Below are 25678 nucleotides of genomic sequence, written 5' to 3'. Positions count from 1 at the left end.
CTGAACCAACAAAAATCCAAGCAAAGGCCCAAGGCCAGAGCCCAACCTAACTCGCAACTGTCCAAGTTTGCATGCAAACTCTCGAAAATAAGGGCAATCAATCTCAGGAAATGCACAAATCGTTTCAGTTTGACCATTATTGCTGCAATAATTCTCTGGCGCGATCTCCAAATCTGTATCTCTAATCTCAGCCCTTGAATCCAAGTTTCTTCTGCTATAAAACGAAACCCTAAGGCAAGAACACAAAACACTTCCTTTGTAGCCTCCAAAAATGTCGGTTCCATTTCTTCATTGAAAACCCCTTAGCTTTCTTAAGTTTCATCCCCAGATTTACAAACTCTGTAACAACCTTTGAGAGTCTTATTCTACCCTCAAATGTGATGTGGGAGTCTTATTCCCCCCTCACATCCTCCCTTCTTTGTAGTTCAGAACTAGGGAACTGCCTTGCACTATGAGGTGTTTCTAGTGAAGGATTGCAAGTGAGGGCAGAACTGGCAGCCCTTCCTGAGCCCCGCTCAATACTCTTTAATCGACATGCATCAGGAAGCAAGTAGCCAAATTTAGGACCAGAGCCAATTAGTGCTTCATGTTCGTCTCGTACCTCTTTTGATACTCGACGCGAGCAGCTGCATCCTCTGCGTACTTCTTTATATCCTCTATGGGCAATATCCTCCAATCTCCCTGCCCAAAAGAGTGCTGAGAGAAGTGTACAAATCAAGGCTCTGGATCCCTCATGCTACCACCAGTCTTCCAATTAGAACCTATGTTTGGCAACAAGCTTGTTCTAGTTGGCCTTTAATTGGTGTAGCTTAATTGCAAGTTTATGGAGGTGGTGGGATGAACAGGAGGAACCGCAAAGACCTTTACACCTAGCATAGATGGTATCAGAGCTTGTTAAGGCTCATATGTAATATTATAGGTCTTCTGTAAAGTTTCTGGCCACAAAGCCATATGAATAAAACACAACGTGTTTCATAAAACACTTGTATTGTTTCATTGCTGCATACAAAGGTTACAACAAATTCTTGACCACAGGTATTGGTCCAATATTTTTACAAAAAATGCCTGAGCATGATTAAGAAACTCAGAAAGTTTCAGAAACTCGAAAGTTTCAGAAACTCGAAAGTTTCAAAAAAAAAAATTATGGTCTCGCGACCATCAAGTACTGATTATCCATGGTGTTGCCCCCTATTTACTTGGTTGAAAGGATGAAGACCAAGGAAACACTAAGTCAGAACACCAGTTACTTTGCCTGCACCGCTGCCGGTGGATCTTCATATTCCCAAACACTAGGGAAGTACTTCTTAAGATGGCGACCATTCATAGGATTTCTGTGAACATTCCCATCAGTATCGCGAAGGTAGTAAGCTCATTTTCCCATCACTCGATCAATCACAAAAGGACCTTTCCATTTAGCAGACCATTTACCACGACCACCAACTCGTTCACCGTAAGGCAAACAAGCTTTCCAAACTAAGTCCCCAACTCCGCGTCCTCTCGTTCGTTTGTCATATAGTCGTGCTATCTTCTTCTTTTATGTAATAAGACTGTTTAAAGCTTCCATCCATCGAGAATCCAAGTTTTCATGTTCTTGATACATATCCTGGACATAGTCTTCACCAATCAACTGGTGCTGCTCGCGAACCCTCAGTGACTGAACATTAATCTCAATAGGAAGCACTGCATCATGTCCATACATCAAGGTATAAGGTGTAGTACCAGTTGGAGTTTGTTTGGAAGTTCTATAAGCCCATAACGTGTGATCCAACTCTGTGTGCCAAGATCGAGGATTTGCATCCAATATTCGTTTGAGTATAGACATAATGACCCAGTTGCTAGCTTCTGCTTGGCCATTCGATTGAGCATAATAAGGACTAGAATGGAGAAACTTGATTCCATAATCAGCTAAGAACTTCTGAGTCTTTTCAGCCATGAAACTTGCCCCCCTGTCTGCTACCAAACACTCTGGGATGCCATATCTGGTGATAATATATTTGAAGATAAAGTCAGTTATCACCTCTGAAGATGTTGTCTTGACTGGTATAGCCTCTACCCAGTTGGTGAAGAAATCTGTAGCAAGTAGAATGTGCTTGTGCTGTAAGGAAGAATTTGGATGAATCTCCCCAATGAAGTCTAAAGCCCAGCCGCGACCTGGCCAAGGTTTAATATTGGTTGCAGAGAAACGTCTGGCATATGCTGGACTGGTCCATGCATTTGACACTCGATCAACCCTGTGCAAAGCTGATGCAGTCCTTAAGCATGGTAGGCCAATAGAAACCATATCATCGAATAAGCCATCTCATCTTAGAACCAGCTTGGTAAGAACCACAATTGCCACAATGAACCTCTCGTAAGCACCTCTTAGTCTCAGCTCCATAGATGCATCTCAGGTACAAGCTGTCTTCTGCTCTGCGCAAGAGTTCATCACCTCGAAGAACATAGTTAGTAGCAAAATATCTAACCCTCTTGTCCACAGGTGCAGAAGGATCAGTAAGGTACTGGATAATTGGTTGTCGCCAATCTACATCAATAGAGTCAATAACAGCCACCAACCATTCATCTTTAACTTCTTTCCTTGCCATAAAGGAAGGTAATGTGCGTCTTTGAACCTTTAAAATCCTCTCGCGAATGCCATCTGCTAAGCGGATACCAGTAGCCAAATGTGCTCCTTCATTGGCAGCAATGTTTTGTTCCCTAGGAATATAATCAAGCACCACGTCTGCAAATTGGTCTAACAACTCTGATGCTCGCTCTCAAAAGGGGAGTAATATAAAACTGTTGCACTTATAGACACCCTTGAGCTGGTTAATGACTAAGAGTGAGTCACCTAATACTTCCACCTCTGTTACTTCTAGATCAAGCAAAAGTTCCAGTCCAATGATGACTGCTTCATATTCTGCTTGATTGTTAGTGCACTTCCATTCTAGTTGAAAGGAATAACAATGTCTTGCTCCAGAGGGGCTAACCAATGCAACACCTGCTCCGGATAAATGATCAGTGTTGCTGCCATCAAAATACATAACCTAAGGCTGAGTGTGGACAAAGGAAACAACCAAGTTCTGGTCTTCTATATCCTCAATAATAGGATGATGCAACAAAAAGTCGGACACTGCCTGTCCTGTAAACGCTTTTAAAGGTGTATATTGTAAAGAAAACTCTGATAACGCCAAGATCCACTTGCCAATTCGACCCCTAAGCATAGGTCTGGTAAGCATATACTTCACTAAATCAGTTTGTGCCACCACCACCGTGGTAAAGGACAACATGTAATGGCGAAGCTTAGTACCAACAAAGTACAAAGCTAAACACAACCTCTCAATTGGCGAGTATCTAGTTTTAGCCTCTAATAAGGTCTGGCTCAGGTAGTAAACTGCATGTTCAATCTTCTTGCCCCTCTAATAAGAGTCCTGCTATTGAGTAGGGGGAAGCTGAGATGTATAGCTTCAACGGTATTCCAGGCTGTGGAGGTCTAAGAACAGGTGGATGAGTAAGGTATTCCTTGATTTTATCAAAAGCTGCCTGTTGCTCAGGTCCCCACTGAAATTCGTGATCTGCTTTAAGTTTTAGCAAAGGAGAAAAAACTGCGGTTTTGCCAGCTGATTAGAAATAAAGCGTCGCAGGAAGTTTATTTTCCCAAGCAAACTCTGAAGTTCCTTCTTGTTCCTAGGTGCCAGAGCATCTAGAACCGCTTTTGCCTTATCCTCCGCAACTTCAATACCTCTTTCATGCACTATGAAACCCAAGAAGTCTCCTGCTCGAACCCCAAAAATGCATTTAGCTGGGTTCATCCTGAGATAGTGCTTTCTCATCCTGGTGAACACTGTCCTTAAATTCTCGATGTGGTCTTTTTTCTTCTTAGACTTGACAACCACATCATCAATATAAACTTTGAGAATGCCCCCCAGCACATCATGGAAAATTAGGTTCATTTCTCGTTGGTACGTAGCCCCTGCATTGGTCAGACCAAATGGCATATTGTTATACTCAAACACTCCAGTGAACTCTGGACATCGAAAAGCTGTTTTGTGTCTGTCTGGTTCATAAACAGGAATCTGATGATAACCAGCTGTGCCATCCAAAAAGGATAGTAGCTCGTATCCCGCGACTGCATCTACTAACATATCTGCCACGGGCATGGGATAAACAACTTTTGGTGTTGCAGCATTGAGATTCATGTAGTCTACACAAACGCGAATTTTGCCATTCTTCTTCCGCACTGGTACTATGTTAGACAACCACTTAGAATATTTAGCTGGTCGAATAATACCGGCTTGAAACATGTTTTGAACCTCTTTCTTGACTACTGCTGCTGTGTCTGCACTCATTCGTCGTGGACTTTGTTGTACAGGCCTGTAACCTTCCATTATGGGCAATCGATGGCAAACCAAATCTGGAGACAAGCGTGGCATGTCCTCAAACTTCTCAGCAAAACAATCGCGGAACTCTTGCAACAACTCTATCAAACATTGTCTCAGTTCCTCATCCAAGTGTTTACTTATTCCAACTTCCATGGACTCTTCTGTAGTCCCAAGATTAATCTTCTCCACTGGATCTTTCACTTTAGGTGGGGTGTCATCCAAAGCTGCAGGTGCTGGTTGAATAAACTCCTCCTCCCCTTGAATCTTAGTTAAATCATCCTCAATGCATTCTACTAGCGCGACTGCCCCCCAAGCCTCATGTTCCTCTCTGTAAATAGATAAGCGTTGGAGAAAGGACAGATAGGCTTGTTCTCACTCTTTGGCAAGTGATGTACTCATGGATGATTATTTTTTGTTTTCACGATGAAGCCAGGTCTGTTTATATCTGCTTGGACCTGTACTAAACCCTATCGTGTCAGTTCTGTAGAAGTCACCCCCAACTGGACGACCCTTGGTGTCGATTCCAGGAACCCCTAAAGGCCTCATGTCCCCATAATAGTACTCAGCATCCAAAATGCATAAAGCGACTGAGTATGGTCTATCATCTGCTTTCACTAGCTCTGCCTTATCAGTTGCGGGATTCCACATCAGCATTTCTTGGTGTAAAATAGAAGGGACACAATAAGCTATGTGTATCCAATCCCTTCCAAGTATGATGTTGTATGGAGCTGTGCTGTCTGTAACAAATAACGTCTGGAACAGCTCGGAAGGTCCTATCTTGACTTTGAGGATCAAAACTCCCAAGGTTTTAGTTAAGTTGCCAGCAAAACTCCTGACCTTAAGATTGCTACTGAGAACCTTTTCCTTCGCAATTCCAAGTGATTCGACTGTCTTCACTGTAATAATGCTAACTGCTGCACCGCCATCGACGAGAATTTTGTTCACTCTCTTACCTTCCATCTCAGCTGATATGTATAAAGGTTTAATGTGCTGAGTCATGGTCGATGTAGGCTTTGTGAACATCATAAAGAATCTTTGGAGCTCTGTCATCGTATGAGATTTATCAGCTCCCTCTTTCCTCGTGTCTTTCTCAACAGTTGGCACCTCTGTAGATGACAACTCTGCGACTGTACCCACCTCCTAGGCATGTGTCTCACCTCCAATGAATAGATGAGATGGCATTGGCCTTAGAAGAGTGTACTTCGAGGACAAAGTGAATATCATGTTGCAACTAGGAACAGCATTTGGCCCTGGTATTCCTTCCTCCATGCTATCTTCATGACAAAGGTTAAACATGTTGCAGTCTAAGGTAACTGCTATTGCTTCATCATAAATGTCCTCAAGCTCTTCCTCTTGATCAGAAAGTTCTACCCCTCGCTCATTATAGCCTGGCTCTTCCATATCGTCGTCCGGAATTAACCCCGTTGGCGTTCCCGAGGGGAACTTGCTTCTGAGATACTCCGTTAGCGATTATTCCTGATGGGCCTCTGGAGGAATAACTACTACCACAGCCTCGCCTATCTCTGGAACCTCAAGTGTTGATTCTTTTACTATTGGAACCATTGGTGTTGGTTCTTGATTGTTAGAACCACTGGTGTTGGTTCTTTAATCTTCAGCTTCCATTCAAACTTTGGCTTTATCTTCTTTGGAACTGGTTCCTGGTGGCTTGGCCTACTTACATAACTCTTTGGAACCCATTTAGATTGCGCAGGTTGTGCAACACTACTTTGATGTTGTTTCTGCTGAATAGAAACACTCTGTCTGTGCTATCTATTTGCTGCCCTGCTATCAATAGATGCGTAAGACAACCTATCATGGATTGAAACTCTTTGCTTAGGAGCAGTTTCAATTGATCGTTCAATTCGATCATGAACGCTTTTCCTGGGGTATGGCTCCTTCTTGTAATTATCATTCCGATGAATGTGAACGTATGGCCTTATACTAAGCTTTTCAACTGTCTCTTGCAGCAGCCAAGGTGGCTGTTCCAGCTGGTCGCGAGAGAGTTCTCCTCTGTTATACGTCTCTAACATTCTTTTGGCCCTTCCCCATCTCTTCTGCACATTCCTCTTCTCAGTCTTTGTAGCTTCAATAGCTCTTCCATGCTCTTGAACGTACCAAACATCTGGTTTTAACAACCTCGGTGCAGGCAGTATGTATGGCCGCTGCAGCGCCTCGCGCGTAGTTTGAGTTTTTGGCGCATTTGCCCCAACTTTCTGCTCTCCAGGGACGTTCGTGACCCCACCAAGACCTGAGCTTGGCCTCTTTAGCGCTTGAGCATAAGTGTCTGTCTGAACTCTAGCTTTCTTAGGGTTCTCCCTCTCGTATCCATTCGTTGGCGAGCGAGGCCTTCGATGTCTTCTTGCTTCCTCGTGTCTACCAGAATTGTCACAGTTTATGGAACATTCTTTCTTGCATCTATTGCAAAGGACATAAGTTCTTGCCTTTGCTACTTCCTGTTCCTTGCTCTGGACTACACCTTTATGTTTACCCTGCTCAGATTGCTCGGCTCCTGCAACCTCTTTTGCCATGGGCACTTCTTTCGCTGTTGTCTTGATACCCGGCTCGGGCTCTGAGGCAAAAGACAACACTCCCTCATCTAACCATTGATGTACCTGGTCCTTGAGCTGTATACAAATACAAGTATCGTGAGTCCAAACGTTGTGAAACTTACAATACCATTTACCTTTAACTTCTTCCACAGTCGGGAACTCAGTCCATGGTACAATGGTTTCACCCTCAGCAATAAGCTTGTCCAAGATCTCATGAGCCAAGGAAGCATCATAAGTGTATCCAGCAAACTTGGAAGGGCGGTGAGCCTTCAAAGATGTTGTCAATGGTGTAACTTCCACCACTGACACTGTAGGGAAGGAATCAATATCAACCCATGCTGCAGCTCTTTCAGTATCTACCCTAAGCATGCCTCTACTAATCCAGGTTTGTAGCTGATCCTTGAGCTTAACACAGTCGGCTGTTTGGTTATTGAACAAGTTGTGGAACTTGCAGTACTTCTTCCCTTCTATATGTGTTGCAGTAGGCATTGCAGTATCATGCTTCACTCTTCCACTCACGAACAATTCATCTAAAATCTCTGGAGTCTTGTGAGAATTGTAGGTATACGACTCATACTCAGGCTTGGTGAATGCTGTTGTAGCAATCTTGACAGGGTCTCTAGACATCTTCAAAGCCTTGGACTTCAATGCCTGTCTTCCGGCTATCTCCGCTGCAGCTACTTCATCATCTACCTCCTCGACCCACTGCTCTTCATATGGATATGGTGTGTAGAAAGGATCTACATGCGAGTAGATAGTGGAAACCCTCTTAGTTCCAGATGGAACTGCATAGCGTGGTTTCAACGTACCAGGGTGATAAGACACAGGTGGACCTTTTGGAACTGTGGCACTATCCTCCATCTACCTGAGGAACACTTGGTAGCTTCCTACCTTGTTCATTAAGTCTGCCATGCTAGAAAAGTAGGCATCATGATGTTTGGCCCGCTGACGGGTTTCCAAACCCTTTATAGCAATTCGAATGGCATCTTGTTCCGCGAGTGGTGTTCTGCACTTTGCTTGCTGAACCTTGAACCTCTTCAGGAACTCCACTGCCGACTCCATTGGTTGTTGATACATGGAAGTCAAAGATGACAAATCCACCTCAGGCTCAACACTTCCAAAAGTTGTTTTAACCATCGTCTCGAGAATGGACCAATCTGAAATGGATCTTGGTGCTAACTTAGAGAACCAAGATAGCGCCGGTCCCGACAGAGATGAACCGAAAGCCCTCATCTTGAAGACTGGATCAGATGCATATGGCCTGCAATCACTGTGAAAACGAGAGATGTGCTCAGCTGCATTCTCGGACCCCTGTCCTGAGAAAGTCTGGAACTTGATTGGTTGATAACCCGAGGGCCAAGGACATGCTATCACCCATTCTGGGAATGAGCTTGTATAGGATATGTTCGCGGCAACATGACCATGAATGGTCCTCACACTCTCTTGGATCATCTTCTGAACCTGCTCTTTGGTAAGGGTCTGACCCTCTTCTACTTCTTTCTCAGGCTCTTCTCGATGCTCATCTTGATGCTCGCGACGGAACTGGTGCTGACGCTCTTGTCTCCCGCTTGGTTGAAGAAGTGCCACTGCCCTCTGAATTGCCTCAAACTCGGGTGTATTTGAATGTCTTGAACTTCCAAACGTGAACTTTCCCTTTTTAGCCTTCGTCTTCTTTTTCCTTGCGGGTTTGATAGGCTCTGCATCTAATTTGTCAGCCTCATCATCTTTGTCGCCGGCTTCATCCTCTTCACCGGCGTTGTTGTCACCGGCGTTAACCTTCTTGTTGGACTTAGCCTTTTTGGTGGCCTTAGGCTTGTCATGATTCTGTTTCTCGTAAAGCCCGGTGACAGTCCGTTGTATTCCCAACGCTTCTTCGATTTGCTTAAACCGCTCGTCCTGGCCTTCAAACTCTAAACGAGCATTGTTCGCGTGCTCGTTAGCACTCAGAACCAGCTTCTTCAATATGTCGCTGGTCTCAACCAGATGCTGACCCTGTGTCGACTGTAGTTACGACACATTATCCAACGTTCTCTCGACCGCAGTCATTCTCTCGCCGAATGACTCCTCCAATGACTTGACTACCTTTGTCAACTCCTTGAAAGTTGTTTGCATGTCTTCCGGTGTCGCCATCACTCTAAATTTTAGTAATGCCTCAACCGCTGTTAAACCTCTGCAAGTCGTTGTGTTGTGAGGAACACAATGTGAGTGCTCTGGTTTCGAGCAAGGAGGATATCCTCTCGAGTAAGGATTCCGGCTTGCTATCTTGACACTGTCCCACTGGGCGTGCCAAATATTCGAGATGGGAAAAATATTTCCTCAGGGAACAATCAACAAGACCAGGTTTTGAACCCTAGATGGTTCTAACCTTCGTTCTCTGTTGTTGCTTGGCGTGCCAGTACCTTTGAGTTAGGTACAACTCTTGCTTTTTGATGATGATTGCGCTCACGTATTGTCTTCTTCTCGAACGATTGTTCCGCAGTTGCTGATAAACCGCTGAAGTTCGAATGACCTATACACAACCGGAGTTGCTAGGTACCTTTCACTCCACCTCAAGTAGATGGTCGATCTTACTTTAGACCGCTTGGGAAAAAGCAAAGCTTATAATGTGTCGTTGATAACGGGACTCTCTTGTTGTAGGGAATTGCTGACTAGTGCAGACTTTTGTGTTTGCTAGAAGCTAGGCTAGCGACTCGATGGACTTGACTCTGGTTGCAGAAACTAATCGGACTTGTTGCTACATGCAGTGCGAGGCGTACATCTGGGTAGCTCCGCTCCGATGGGAGACTTGGTTGCCGAAGCTAATCGGACTTTTGCTCCGTGAGGAGACTTGACTATGCGGTTGCGTGATAGTTTGTTTGACGTTGTGTGTGTGTTATTTTGCACATTCGAACCTTTTATATAGAGAACACAAATTGTTCTTTCTTGCGGATCAAGTCTTGAGAACCTCTTAGTTGATTTGGATTCACCTTCCTTACTCAACTCAGATTCTATACAGCATCAGTCCCGAAATCTATTCCAATATGGAATGTAATCTTGATCTTCGATAGATTTTCCCTAAATAACCGATCCACCAGCATAAAGAATATAGATAATACTGGAGTATTATATTAGGCCCAAACAATCTGCACCATCTGTGATCACACAAACAAGTTTTTTCTTGTTCATTGAACTCAGAAAAGCTGTTATCACCCACTTGTAAGTTTCCTCTGTTTCATCATCTAATAAAGCGTAGCCAAAGAGGACTGTGGCTCGGTGGTTGTTACAACCGACAAATACTGCCAAGGGCTTTTCATATATGTTGCTATTGTAGGTGGCATCGAAAATCAAAACATCACCAAAGGCATCGTAATCAGTCAATGACTACCCATCCCTCCAAAACATGTTGGCAACTCTTCCCTCCTCGTCCACATTTAATATGCAAGAAAATTGAGGGTCTTGCAGTGCTTTCATATTCATCCAAGTAATAGAAGACTGTGCATCCCCATCCATCAAAATTTCCATCCTTTCTCCTTGCAAAGCATTATATAAAATTTTCAGCGTAAATCCAACAAACTCGTACCCTCCTGCCTGGTGCACCAAGTACTCATAAGCACGACATATTCTCACTGAAACCTTCCTTAATGCATTAACCTGAGCAAGGTCGTTGTGCCTTACTGTTGTGATTCCCGCAAGTATACAGGGTGGATGTAATATAGTATATGGAAGAGAGGGGTTGTCGTTCCCACGAGGATATTAGCTTAATTCAAAGTATGAAAACCTAAATTACTCACTACTAAAAATACTAAAAACCAGAAACACACATGAACTAAAACAAACAAAGCGACTTTAAATAAAATTGTTCTTATGATTTTTGGGTTTTGAGAGACTTTAATATAACAAGAAACTAACTAAAAAAAACAAAGTTACCAAGTGTGAAAACACAATAAGTCTAAAGATTAGAAGTGATTATATGATGACGATGAGCCTAGGGTGTCGGAATCAACCACAAACAATCCTATCTACTGTTTGACATAACTAACGGATTCTTTTGATTCTAAAGATAACAATTCACGTATCTAAGTCCAGGTACGACACTTAGACCAAGTTTTCCTTACGTATGATACTCTCCAGGTACGGCAGAGGTCGTATATCCTAACATGCAATCTATCCAGGTACGGCATAAATTTAACACATAGGACTCATTAAGTTTAGAAAACAAGGGAATCATGCAACCCACTACTCCAGTTACGGCAATAATGTAATTCACAATACTTAATCTCAAGAAGCTAAATAGAATTATATCGCAGGTACGCCTCAAATTCTTCTTCTAATAGCTAGATGCAAAGCTTAAAGGTCGTGAATCAATAGAACTTTAACATAAGCAACAAATCATGTAGAGATTAAGAATTTATCTAAAAGAAACTAGTAATCCATCAATTGAATATCAAAACATGTAGACAGTCATGCTAGGGCCTCATCCTAGCCCTAGAAAAGGAGTTTAGCTACTCATGCTTTTAGAAAACATAGCAAATATATTAAAAACTTAAGAAAACTGAATGAATGAGTAAGGAATGGTTGTGATGGCAGCAGCACTTTTTCTCCCTCTTGTATGGAATGGTCTTCGTCTGTCCAGAATAATCCCCCCTGGTTGTCACAATCTTATATATATATAAGCATATCTTTTCCTTCTTGCACAAGGCTTTTATGATTTTGACTCCAATAGGGTATTGTAGTACGGGTCAAACTCTAAGAGAATATGGATTGGGCTCTTAGACAGTCCTTAATAATGTATTAATTATCCTGGAATTTTGCCGAGTCATTCAGGCCTTCAAAACTCGAGCTAATATAACACATAGCAGATTTGCGCGTAATCTGAACTGCTCGTACTCAAATTGCCATATCTTCCTCTAGGAATATCGGAATCACGAGCCGTAAAATCCTCCGTAAAGTAGACATCCAGGGCTTTCTTTTGATATAGGACACATCCTCTAGTTCCTTCTGGATCGGTACAGTTTAATCCTCAAAGTTGACAGTTCTGCAGGGGCTTCTACTGTTTCAGCATCATGAATTCCTCTTTAATGTCTTTCCTCTTGTTTTGCTACTTTTTCCTCATATTTGCTCTTCACACCTACATGACATCAAATTAAGTAAAAGAACTAAAAACATGAAGAACTAGACATGGATATCACAATTACGAGGCCTAAAAGTATAACACATTGTGAACATATCACTTACATGCCGGTGTGATCTTACAAACTGACGGTGCTGAGGTTTAACCAAAGGATGGTTGTGTTCGGTGATGAATTCATCTGCATAGTACACCCCCTTAACTTACAACGCCGAAGGATTAATCTTGCTAGACAATTTTCTCTTGATTCTTTGCGGGTGCTTCTAACACATTTCTTGTTAGAGTTATGCACAAATGAATTGGTCATGTCACACTTCCTCTTCATATTCACCGGTCTACCATCAGGAACCCCCTTCAAACTGGCATCGTCAAAATCAGTAGTATATTTCTTGTCACTCTTGCCACTCTCTTCTCTCACACCTTGCTTGGAGCAAACGAGGTCTCTTCTAAGAACTACAATACCTGCACGGTTCTTGTTCATTCTACTCTTCCTCATGCTAAACCCCTTCGCAAATGAATAGTAAGAGTACAAGTTTTCCACTTCGTCAATTGTTTCAAACTCAACATCCTTCATATCCTCAAATGTCAGATTCTTATAGGGCTTCCCTCTGAAAAATGCGCAAACTTGCATTTGAACAGATTCTGACACCTCCTTGGATTCTTCAATATCATCATCAGTCTTCAGTTCTAGACATGTGGTCACTATTAGAATCCATATATGCTGCAGGTGTGCACTAACCAGACTTGATATCACCTACTGTCGACAAAAAATAAAATAAAATGAAAAACAAAACTAGAATTTCTTATACGAGAAAGAAAATGATATCACATAAAATAAAGATAACCAAAATCTGCTTTAATCAAGTAGGCAATAGAATAGGAAAATAGCATATAATATCAACATGTATTCATTCAAATTTTAACTTTGAGACACATGACCAGGGTCCTGTACATGATAAGTAAAATGATCATTTCCAGTGATGCATTGTTCTTCGCTTACTTATCACTGTCTAAATCAACTAGCCATATACATTGTATTTGTCTATTTAAAAGTAGAGTGATCAGTTATTCTAAGGCATTTTCCTTCCTTATGATAATCCAAGTACTTCTAGTTAAATACATGTTAACGGAAAACATGGTTCTAATAAAATAGTCTAGGATTTATAGCAGGACTTTATCATGGTATAGTTGATTTCAATTGTTCCGTAACCACACATCACCCTTGCATTGATTGGGAAAGGATAAGAGAGTTCAAACGCTATTAATCACTAGAGCAAATAAAGATCTGGAATTTTCATATTAATGAAATTGAAGCCAAATCAATGTACTAGTATGAAAATGCTATAACGACCTTAAATTAGTATGCAAATCCGAGTCGCGGATAAAAATCAAGGAGAATTGTCTGATGAAGACGATGATCTGTGTCTAGTTGAATGTGTTAGAAAATTTTATACAGATGAGGAATTCTTCAATATCATAAGTAATCGGTATGCATGGGTTACTAGATATTGTTTTTTTTTAACACATCAAACAATGAAGTTCTATGTTCACAAGCAATGCTATTCTAAGCAATAAGTTACTAGCTACAACTCCTATTTTGTCCACATAAAGATAGATATATATTTTGTGGCCATGAGTTGCTAGCTGCACATCCCTGTACAAGAAAACAACAGCTCCTAGTCCAAGATAACTATTGTTTATATTGGGACACAGAATGTATAAATTAGCATCTATAATGTTGATTGCTGTCTTTGGTACATACTAGATGGCTACAGTTTCAGACTTAAAAAGAGGAGCATAAAATGTTGTAGACATAATGGGATATATATTTTTACGGCAAGGCAGAGCAAACTTCAATAAATGCAGGATACATAATGGTCAGATGTCTTCCCCAAGTAATGACAATATTCTGTTCCAAAGGAGGCTGACAACTATGGACGTGGATAATCAATATAATTGCAGTAACTTGCTAGTACTAAAAAAGAAAGAAAGCAAAAGTAGATGAATGCTTTAAGATCAGATGAACCCAAATGTAGAACATAGAAACATATATGAAATAATGAACACAACTTGTCAAGGACATTGAAAGTGAAAATTGTATTAGTATAGTGTTCATTTAAAGGGCTAGGTGGAAGTGAACTTTATGTTTTTTTGTTTATTTGGTTCTACTTTTGTATATAGTTCAATTTTTATATTTTAGACTATAGGCACAGAAATTATGTCCTGTGAATTCAATATAGAAAGTTTGGATGGGTCAAGATATGTTCTTTGTTCTGTTCTATGTTTGACAGGTACCCTAACTACTGCAATTTCTAATTAAGATTTTTCTGTTTGAGATGAGAGATCCCACATCTAAGAAGTGACAAAGAAAATAAAGCTTATAAGTGGGTGGATAATAACCAATTGTACTGATGTCTTTTGTGATTAAAACCCAACACCTGTGAGGTGGCTAAGTTGAGACAATATCGGTACAATTGGTCCACGGGACACGCTTGTCACTGTTTAACATGGTATCAGAGCAGATCCCTCTCAAGTCGCGCCTCCAATCTTTCGTGGACCCAAGTTGAGTGTCACTTTGTCATGCTATCAGAGGGTTTTCGATTGGATGACCACTAAGTGTCGTTGGTTACTGGACCTTAGTTTCTTTCGTCCCAGTATGTGGGATGTTAATCTGTCACGTCCAGACCTAAAAATTAGGTTGCACGTGAGGAGCGTGTTGGAGAAGAGAGATCCAACATCTAAGAAGTGACAAATAAAATAGAGATTATAAGTAGGTGGATAATACACAATTGTACCGAGGCCTTTTGTGATTAAAACCCAACACGTGTGAGGTGACTAAATTGAGACAATATCGGCACAGTTGGTCCACGGGCCACGCTTGTCGCTGTTTAACATGATATCAGAGCAGGTCCCTCTCCAGTCGCACCTCCAATCTGTCGTGGGCCCGAGTTTGGTGCCACTTTGTCGTGGGCCCGAGTTTGGTGCCACTTTGTCATGGGCACAAGATGGGTGCCATTGGAGAGTTTCCGATTGGATGGTCATCAAGTGTCGTTGGTTACTGGACCTTGGTTTATTTCGTCCCAGTATGTGGGATGTTAATCTGTCACGTGCAGACCTAAAAATTAGGTTGCATGTGAGGGGGCGTGTTGGAGAGGAGATATCCCATATTTAAGAAGGGACAAAGAAAATAAAGTTTATAAGTGGGTGAATAATAACTAATTGTACTGAGACCTTTTGTGATTAAAACCCAACACTTGTGAGGTGGCTAAGTTGGGACAATATCGGTACAGTTGGTCCACGGACCACACTTGTCGTTGTTTAACATTTTCTTCACACTAAACAAGATTTCATCAAAACAAAAGAAAATAAGAAAATCCCACTAAGGTATATGTTGTGGAATGCACAATTAGATGACCCGCTGGAAAGCATGGGCTCCCAAACTAGTGAATAACAAAAACAAATTATGAATAGAAATAAAATACACGAATGATCATAAGGCAAGTAAGGCCTAAACTCAATCCTAACCTCAATTGTGATATTGACAGATTATGTGGCAGTAGTAGCCATCGTTTTATCATGTTACACCTCTCATTTGAACCCATATTTTGTACCAGAAAAATCAGATACAACTCTCCAACATTAAAGTTCCCTACAAGACACAATTATTAACATATTATATGATTCTTGATCCTACGGAAAGGGGATGAAACCCTCTACATTGCCGTGTGTTTTGTATATAATTGAGGTCTCAAAGAGCCTGGTAAGTCCCTGAATCTAACCAAATCGTTATTGTTAAGAATCAACAAATAACGCTAGTCTAAAACACCATAACTTTCTCAATTCTCAACCAAAATAAGCAAATAGTATATCAATTATATGCTACTCAAAATGCCCATCAAGTTTGTGCAATCATTTCAAGGTTTAAAAACTTAATAGACATTATAATTTCACCAATACCACAATTAATCGACACAATGATCAAAGAGAGAAACCATATGACATGACTATGAAGTTTCGTTTAACTCACCTCAAACTCCTCGTTCCTTCAAAGTTCAAACCCAAATTTGGATGTCGGTACGTAGTGCCAAACACAGTGAAAAAAGAGTCGCATGTACCCAAAAGTTCACCTTTGCAGTGATTGCACTAATCTTTATCATCTTTTGCGTTTCTCCTGTCATTTTCCTCCATCTTAAATACAACACACCATTAATACAACAAATTAACAAACAAACAAAACCAAAAAAAGAAACAAACATATCCTGAAAATCTGAGTCTGAAAACGAAAAAAAACCAATGGCGGAGCACAACGGTGGAGTCGACGTGGAGGTCAGCGAAGGCGAGGAGACCAAGCCAATCCACCGCCGGGACGACGACGACACTCTCTTCGGTGTCGTCAACCGTCTTCTCTGTGCCATTCTGTTTCCGGGCCCCGACGACAGTGGCGCTCCGCTGTTTCGCCGGATCAAGACCTCCGTCGCCGAGAATGCTCCGCGCTTCCGGGAAGCTTCTAGAAACACTGGTCGGAGCGTGCTTGTCTGGACTCGTCAGGGCAGTCCTCTCCGACCACTCCTCGTCATCTCTGTGAGTGGTTTTTACTCACTTCTCAACTAACAACGTTGTCGTTGCTGTTGTTGCTGTTGTTGTTTCTGGCTTCTTGTTTCCTCCTATTATTTCGCATTTCTAAATCTGTGATGTTTTTCTCTGGGGTTTTCATAAGCTTGGGTATGTATGTGTGTATATGCACATCCTTCTGGTTACACTGTAGCTTTAAGGTTGGAGTTGAACTGTTATGCTAGTTGCCTTAGAAACACTAGTTCTGGTTCTTACTAGGCCAAATGTCACTGTGTTGAAGTTGGATCATACACATGTGTCTTCTCTTGAAGTCACACAAGCGCGAATTGAGAGAATTGTTGTTGGGAGGATGAATTTTTCCGGCCAGTTGGGTTCAGACAGTCGCACATCCTTGTGCCTCTCTCCCCACATTTGGAGTGATGTTTGTGTATAATTAGTATAAATGCTGCTTGATTTACAGATCATGGGGGCTCCTTTGTTGGCCCTCTCTAATACGCGCTTATGGCAGAAATAAATTTATGGGGACCTTATTGTGTGAGGTATAAATTGTTTGGAGGAAAGAATAAAAGGAATGTTTTTTGGAGGTTAAGTGCTGTGATGGCAGTTTTGGAGTGGTGTAGATGGGATGGAATAAGTAAGTCTCTCTGAGAGCTAGGGAGAGGAGATAGATCACTTGTGTGGGACATAAGTTCACTACTTGTCTTCGCTCTGGGAATCTGTTTCTCCTGAGTTTGGATGTAGTTTTTTGTATACTATATTTATGGATTCGAAGGCTGTTGTGTTTTGATCATGTCTCTTATGTCTTCATTTTATTGTTCTTATGTTTTTAGTATTTCAATGTACTCCTTAGTTTTAGACTTTTAGTTAAAATTGTTAGTTGATAGTGGACATCTTGTCCTTAGTATGTACTTTCATCCTACGTATGTCATGATATTACAGCTTCATGCCCTATTGTAACGAACTAACAAAGCTTACCTTTTCTAACGCTGCTTGAAATTTTCGTCTGAGAATCTCTTTTATAGTCTTAATCTAACAGTGATGGGCTGACAAATAGTCACCTGACAGCTAAAGTTTCTTCTCTTTTGAAAAAGGGAAATTTTCCTAAAGTATTAATATCTAGCTGCTTATTCTTCAGCTCTAGAAGATGTACATATGTGTCAACATTAGGGATTTATATGCCCTTTGCTAGTATGCCAGTTCCATATGATTTCTTAGAAACCCTGGATATGCTGCTTTACTGAATTATACCGATTAAAGGCCCATCTTGTTGCAAAATTTGAGTGAACCCTTTGTGTAAGTGACACATTCCTGTAGTTTAGCAATTGAACAGCTGTTTGACTATGCATGAGTTTATCGCTCACTTAGTGAGCAGGTGAAATGCTGTCTTCTTCAATCAAGAGAAATGTACCCAATATTTTCACAAAATAAAGATCCAGGAGTTCAGACGTTCACAGATGTCCTGAGAAGCTTCTCTTAAGAAGCATGTAGTTCATTTTTTGTCTGAAAGGACCTCTTTTGGCTAAAGTTTAGCAGGCCTGATAGTTTCTAAGGGTAACTACAGAATACTTCAAAAAATGTATCCAGTGAAGGGTAGTACCACCAAGTTGATGCGGCTTTTATCTGCTGCAAAATGGCATCTAGCGTTTTCAGCTGTCTAGTGCTCATTTGATACTATATTAACTATTTCTAGGTCACCGAATCTTCTGTTGCATGCTGCCACAAAAAAATATTGTGATAGATTACCACTTCGCAAGGAAAAGGTTATCTGTGTTGATGGATTCTGTAGGGGTCTCTTCTAGAAGATGTATCCAGTCTTTCTGAGGTTAACTAACTTTGGTTAAATTCCCTTTCCATTAGTTGGGGGATCTGATAAATCACAGAATACATGGAACATTAGTGAGTTGTGACTCATAACCAAAGCTTAACAAGATTAATTGTAATAGTCCTGGTTCAAGTTATAAAGATTTTTTTATTTGTTACTCAAGCTTGCACTTAATTAAAATTTCGTTCTAGGCTGCGGAGCTTCTGTGCTTGTAAACAAGAAATCTCTTTCATTCATCAACTCTGACTATTTACTATTCAGGCTTCTGAGTTATTATTATTATTATTCTTTTTTCTGATAGCATTTTATCCATCGATATGTCTACTTTTCATGGAAAGTGTACTATATTTCATAGTTCGTTTTGATATACTTTAGTACCACTAATAATTGTCTTCTCGATATGGTTACTTTTAATATGCATGGACAAATGGTAAAGGACTAACGCATGCCTTTTGAAACTTCATTTTCCTATTGTTTTGGGCTTTTTGAAAAAAAAAAAAAACCAATTTGGATCCATCTAACTTTCAAGTTACACTTCTGATACCCTTATATTGATGTATATAAACTCAGATACATAATTTGGTTAACAATTGAATCTTTTGCTGCAGGTTGGCACAATCACTCTTCTGGGTTTGACAGGATTGCTTGTCTTTATGCTTTTTTTCCTGGCAGCAACTTTCAATGCCATTGTTCTCTCGCTTTTGTTATCTTTGGCAGCTGCAGGAGGATTCTTGGCCCTCTTCTTTACCTTTATAGCAGCTATATACATTGGGGCACTATCAGTTGCCATTTTTGTTGTTTCTGCTACAACAATTTCTGCAATTGTAGCTGTTCTGATTACCACAGGTACAAAATTAGTTCATCAGTAGTACTTATCTAAGATCAAATCATATTTTCCAGAAAGTTAGTTGGCAGAAACCATAGCACCTATCACTCTAATCTACCGATTGTTTTTTTTATAATTCTTTTTTAATTTTTCAAGCAGTTACAATTGTTGGGCACGACTAGAAACACTAATTTAGTCTAATTTGAATTTCAAGTTTTGGGTCAAAGCTGATTAGCTTGATTGTCTGATTCTTTAGGGGTCCTATTGGTCTCTGTTTTATCAAATATAGATACATATTTGCCCATCATGGTGTGGTTACATGTTTAGTGAATCTCCTTGAGCAATAAAAGATACAAAGCTTAGTCCCGCTTGATTCTCTTTATGCTACATTGTTTGTATATAGTTGCAGCTGGGTATGCGGCTTTGAGATTTAATCCATGTCCTGCATTATCCTGATAATTGCTTGGTAGATCATACTTCAATTATAATACGATGCAAGTTCTCATCAAATGAGGCTCTTAATCGATAATTTTTGTTCCCTTACTAGGTTGGATCGGGTTCTTTTGGTGCGTGTGGTTGGCAAGTAAGAAATGTCTAAGCCTTGCTCAGCGCTCACTTAGCGTGACTGGTTCGACCATTTCAGCCTACTCTTATGGAAGGCATGCTCACAAGGCTTCAGGTTGAAGTGGAATGTATATATTGTGAATAAAGCCTCTGTATGTGGAAGCAGCTGATATCTATGCAGATGTTATCTCCAGACGGTTACGGTTTTATATTCTGAGAGGATCACGCTTTTTTCTTTTCCTATGCTACGTAGGAAGCATGATGGGTCACATAGGACTTTCGACGTTATTGTATATATTTCCTTGTCCATGTACCTCTAGAATGTTAAAACAGCACGAACGAATGAATATGTTGTATTTACCTCTGGTACGGAGTTACGTTGTGATCGCTTTACGTAGCCATCTTGAGGCTTCCCGGACCTAATCTTCTTCCTTCAACTGTGGCTCTGAGCGGATCGACGACCTTTTCTTTTACTCCTTGAAACCTTCATAAGCTATTGGGGATTTCCTCGGACAAAATAAAAGCTATTGATTTTCCTTTTTCTCCGGTAAATCTGTCGATTATGATTTATAACCTCGGGAAATATCACATAGACTAAAATGGGGTGAATTTGCAAATGTAATATGGTCTAAACACAGGGACCAAAAAGAAACATCTAACCCGCTATTCCATAGAAATCTCGAAGGTCCGTCCCTCTCTCTCTCTCTCTCTCTCTCACAGTCGGTCTCACTCCATTCTCCAAAACCCTAAAAAGGGTTCGAAACCTCCAAAACCCGTCGACCCCGAAATCTCCATATGCCATGTACCTCTACAGCCTCACTCTCCAGCGCGCGACCGGCATAGTCTGCGCCATCAACGGCAACTTCTCCGGCGGAAAGACGCAAGAAATCGTGGTGGCCAGAGGCAAGGTGCTCGACCTCATCCGCCCCGACGACAACGGGAAGATCCAAACCCTCCTCTCCGTCGAAGCCTTCGGCGCCATTAGGTCCCTGGCTCAGTTTAGGCTCACCGGCTCCCAGAAAGACTACATCGTAGTCGGCTCCGATTCGGGCCGCATTGTAATTCTCGAGTACAACAAGGAGAAAAACGTCTTTGACAAGATCCACCAGGAGACGTTTGGTAAATCCGGATGCAGGAGGATAGTGCCGGGTCAGTACTTGGCTATCGACCCGAAAGGGCGGGCCGTTATGGTCGGTGCCTGTGAGAAGCAGAAGCTAGTTTATGTTTTGAACAGGGACACCGCTGCCAGGTTGACCATATCGTCGCCGCTGGAGGCTCATAAGTCGCATACGATAGTGTATTCCATCTGCGGAGTCGACTGTGGGTTTGACAATCCGATCTTCGCTGCCATTGAGTTGGATTACTCAGAGGTGGATCAAGATTCGAGTGGGACCGCCCAGAGGGAGGCGCAGAAGCATTTGACCTTGTACGAGCTGGATTTGGGGCTTAACCATGTGTCAAGGAAGTGGTCTGACCAGGTCGATAATGGTGCCAATCTGCTGGTGACTGTTCCTGGAGGTGGGGATGGGCCGAGCGGTGTGTTGGTCTGTGCGGAGAATTTTGTGATTTATAAGAACCAGGGGCAGCCGGACGTGAGGGCTGTGATTCCGAGGCGTGACGATTTGCCTGCGGAGCGTGGGGTTCTTGTAGTCTCGGCAGCCACTCACAAGCAGAAGTCCATGTTCTTCTTTCTTTTGCAGACCGAGTATGGAGACATGTTCAAGGTCACTTTGGAGCATAACAATGATATCGTCTCCGAGTTGAAGATCAAGTACTTTGATACGATTCCGGTTACAACTTCAATCTGTGTGTTGAAATCGGGATTTTTGTTTGCTGCTTCGGAGTTTGGGAACCACTCTTTGTACCAATTCCAGGCAATAGGTGAAGATCCTGATGTTGAGTCTTCCTCGGCTACTTTGATGGAGACTGAAGAGGGTTTCCAGCCGGTCTATTTCAAGCCTAGAAAGCTGAAGAACCTCGTGAGGATTGATCAGGTTGAGAGCTTGATGCCGATAATGGATATGAAGGTTTCTAATCTCTTCGAAGAAGAAACACCTCAAATATTTACACTTTGTGGGCGTGGTCCTCGTTCATCCCTCAGGATACTAAGACCTGGTTTGGCTATTAGTGAAATGGCTGTGTCCGAGCTTCCTGGCGTGCCGAGTGCAGTTTGGACGGTGAAAAAGAATGTGAGTGATGAGTTTGATGCATACATTGTGGTGTCATTCGCTAATGCTACTCTTGTGCTTTCCATTGGTGAGACAGTCGAGGAAGTTAATGACAGTGGGTTTCTTGATACTACCCCGTCACTTGCAGTGTCTTTGATAGGTGATGATTCTCTCATGCAAGTTCACCCAAATGGCATTAGGCATATTAGGGAAGACGGGCGTATCAATGAATGGAGAACTCCTGGAAGGAAAACCATTGTCAAGGTCGGTTCTAACAGACTTCAGGTTGTAATTGCTCTGAGTGGAGGGGAACTTATATACTTTGAGGTCGATATGACTGGTCAATTAATGGAGGTTGAGAAGCATGAAATGTCTGGAGATGTAGCTTGTCTGGACATTGCCCCAGTACCTGAAGGGAGACAGAGATCTCGTTTCCTTGCGGTTGGCTCATATGACAACACAATTCGTATCTTGTCATTGGATCCTGATGACTGTATGCAGATTCTGAGTGTCCAAAGTGTTTCTTCAATTCCAGAATCTCTCCTGTTTCTTGAGGTTCAGGCATCAGTTGGTGGTGAGGATGGTGCTGATCATCCAGCCAACCTTTTCCTTAATGCCGGTTTACAAACTGGAATTTTGTTCAGAACAGTCGTGGATATGGTGACAGGTCAGCTTTCTGATTCCCGCTCTCGATTCTTAGGACTGAGAGCTCCAAAGCTATTTTCTATTAGCATAAGAGGCAAGCATGCCATGCTTTGTTTGTCAAGTCGCCCCTGGCTTGGTTATATCCATCAAGGACATTTCCTGTTAACTCCCCTATCATATGAGACTCTTGAATATGCGGCTTCATTTGCATCTGATCAATGCGCGGAAGGTGTAGTCGCTGTTGCTGGCAGTGCTTTAAGGGTTTTTACCATTGAAAGACTGGGAGAAACATTTAATGAAACTGTGATTCCTCTGAGGTACACCCCTAGAAAGTTTGTGGTTCAAGTGAAACGAAAGCTTTTGGTTATTATTGAAAGTGATCAAGGAGCATTCACAGCAGAAGAGCGTGAAGCTGATAAAAAGGAGTGCTTTGAGGCTGCAGAACTAGGTGAAAACGGTAATGGTAATGTTGAGCATATGGAAAATGGTGATAATGAGGATGATCCCCTCTCCGATGAGCACTATGGCTATCCCAAGGCAGAGTCTGGCAAATGGGCTTCTTGCATTCGAGTTCTTGACCCAAAGACAGCAACCACGACTTGTTTGCTCGAGCTTCTGGATAACGAGGCCGCCTTCAGTGTGTGCACTGTGAATTTTCATGATAAGGAGTATGGTACACTTTTGGCCGTTGGTACTGCTAAGGGACTTCAGTTCTGGCCCAAAAAAAGTATTACTGCTGGATATATTCACATATATCGGTTTCTAGATGATGGGAAGTCCCTTGAACTTTTGCACAAGACACAAGTGGATGGTGTCCCTCTTGCTTTGTGTCAGTTTCAAGGAAGGTTACTCGCTGGGATAGGATCAGTGCTCAGGCTATATGATTTGGGAAAGAAAAGATTGCTTAGAAAATGTGAGAATAAGCTGTTTCCGAACAATATCGTATCCATTCAAACCTATCGTGATCGAATTTACGTTGGTGACATTCAAGAGGTATGATCTTCTTCCAATTTGCAGATATATAATTTTATCCAATGTTGTTTGCATGCAATATCCATTGTTGTTCGCAGGGATGGAATCTACATTTTGTTTATAGATACAAGTTGGTGTGGATCCCTATAAACTTTGTGTCATAATTTCTTGCATATTGGTTAGCGAAATTGTCACATCGTTCAACCGTTAGTAATGTTCGCATCAATGAGTATATAATGTATAGGTAAGATACCATGTGGAATAGCTGAAAATTTTGGTGCAAGTTCTCTCATATATGTTGGACTTAAATATTGTACCATGTCAAAGATACAAAATGTGTGAAGAGTCGGTCAACTGTGTTGCCTTCAGATTAGCTTTAATCTCTATTATGTATCAATATATCATTATATCGGCCCTTTTCATACTAAAGATACAAAAATTTTGTTTTGCTTGCTGTTCTGTCAAACTGTTGCTTACGAGCTATTTCTTCTGGTGTTTGAATTTATTTTGCAGTCATTCCACTACTGCAAGTATAGGCGGGATGAGAATCAGCTATACATATTTGCCGATGATTGTGTTCCAAGATGGCTTACAGCATCATTTCATATAGACTTTGACACCATGGCGGGTGCAGACAAGTTTGGAAATGTGTATTTTGTGAGGTTGCCACAGGATGTTTCAGATGAGATAGAAGAAGATCCAACAGGTGGGAGGATAAAATGGGAGCAAGGAAAGTTGAATGGTGCTCCCAACAAAGTCGAGGAGATAGTGCAATTTCATGTTGGTGATGTGGTCAGCTGCTTGCAGAAGGCATCTCTCATTCCAGGTGGTGGTGAGTGTATCATTTATGGGACAGTGATGGGTAGTTTGGGTGCATTGCTTGCATTCACCTCTCGTGATGATGTTGACTTCTTCTCTCACCTGGAGATGTATATGAGACAAGAACATCCCCCCTTGTGTGGAAGAGATCACATGGCTTACAGATCAGCTTATTTCCCGGTTAAGGTAATTCAGCTGCCGTTTATTACCTTGATGCGTCTGGGGTTACTTGGACTCTTCAAGTATTTCAAATGTCTTATCTTACAATCTCACATGGATTTATGTACATGTTTCAATTTGCTAATGATTAATTATGCAGGATGTTATCGATGGAGATCTATGTGAGCAGTACCCAACTTTGCCTATGGATCTACAGAGGAAAATTGCAGACGAGTTGGACAGAACTCCTGGAGAGATACTGAAGAAACTTGAGGAAATTCGAAATAAGATCATCTAAGAAAAAGATAACGCCCAATGGTAGCTCCTGATCTTTGTCAAACCTTGTGGATTCAAGACCATAGTCTGATAACTCTGCTGTTCTCTAGATGGTTTATGCTATTCTGAGGACACTAACAAGTCTATTTGCATTGTCGTCTTTGTTATGATACTCGAAATAATATTGTAGAGTGAGGTTCAAATGGGTTTCCTTGTTTTGTTATGATTTGTCATTAGGTTGAAAGTGCTGAATTGACTCGATTGATTGTCAACTGATACAGTCCTTTAGTATCAATCTCTTTTGAGTTGAAAGAAACAAAATCACTCGTAATTGTTATTCATTGCGTTGGAGAATTAGTCCATTTCAAAATTTCATCAGTTTGAATGAAAATTTACTACGTTATTTGTGTTGCACTGGCCGAATGTTCGGAGTCGTGTGGATATATCGAGTTAATGGAAGTGTAGCTAACGTTTATTTGAAGTCTAAAATTCAAGAGATTATTATAAATACACAGGTATTATCCCATCGAATGATATGAAAGTTTAATATAGCTTCCACCCTTTAAATATAAAATCATGCATATATAGACCCTGGAATTTTTCTCTCGAAAAGCTCACGTACAATTTCGTTTCACCAATAAGAAAGGTCGTTATGTCCTAATTAAGTGGCATTAGCTAAGTCCTTCTAGTGAGCCGCCATTTATGTAGGCAATAGAGGCGAGCAATTTATCTTACAGCTATAGAATGAAATTTTTGCCTCAGTAATAAAAAAAAACAGAGATTTATAACTTATGATACAACGAGCAAGGCAATCTTAAACCAGCATATCTTTTGTTCTTTC

General features: G+C 41.3%; 3 protein-coding genes across 3 annotated transcripts; 2 read left to right on the top strand and 1 right to left on the bottom strand.

Annotated features, from left to right (window-relative positions):
• Positions 1-1534: 1534 nt before the first annotated feature.
• LOC126803868 (uncharacterized) lies at positions 1535-3020 on the bottom strand. Its single transcript, XM_050531589.1, has 3 exons — positions 2828-3020; positions 2359-2719; positions 1535-2252 (listed from the first exon to the last, which is right to left on the bottom strand). Exons 1-3 carry the CDS (start codon positions 3018-3020, stop codon positions 1535-1537), a joined length of 1272 nt encoding a protein of 423 aa, XP_050387546.1.
• A 13272-nt stretch (positions 3021-16292) lies between these two features.
• On the top strand, positions 16293-20162 carry LOC126791920 (uncharacterized). The gene is made up of 3 exons (XM_050518421.1): positions 16293-16595; positions 19017-19254; positions 19782-20162. Exons 1-3 carry the CDS (start codon positions 16308-16310, stop codon positions 19916-19918), a joined length of 663 nt encoding a protein of 220 aa, XP_050374378.1. The 5' UTR covers positions 16293-16307; the 3' UTR covers positions 19919-20162.
• A 383-nt stretch (positions 20163-20545) lies between these two features.
• Positions 20546-25095, top strand: LOC126791728 (spliceosome-associated protein 130 A). The gene is made up of 3 exons (XM_050518200.1): positions 20546-23604; positions 24097-24588; positions 24722-25095. The coding sequence occupies exons 1-3, from the start codon at positions 20599-20601 to the stop codon at positions 24857-24859; spliced, it is 3636 nt and encodes a 1211-aa protein (XP_050374157.1). The 5' UTR covers positions 20546-20598; the 3' UTR covers positions 24860-25095.
• Positions 25096-25678: the final 583 nt, after the last annotated feature.

Source organism: Argentina anserina, chromosome 1, assembly GCF_933775445.1.
Source record: "Argentina anserina chromosome 1, drPotAnse1.1, whole genome shotgun sequence".
NCBI lineage: Eukaryota > Viridiplantae > Streptophyta > Magnoliopsida > Rosales > Rosaceae > Argentina > Argentina anserina.
The sequence above is the reverse complement of the archived record's forward strand: the minus strand, read 5'-3'. Positions and strand labels throughout refer to the sequence as shown.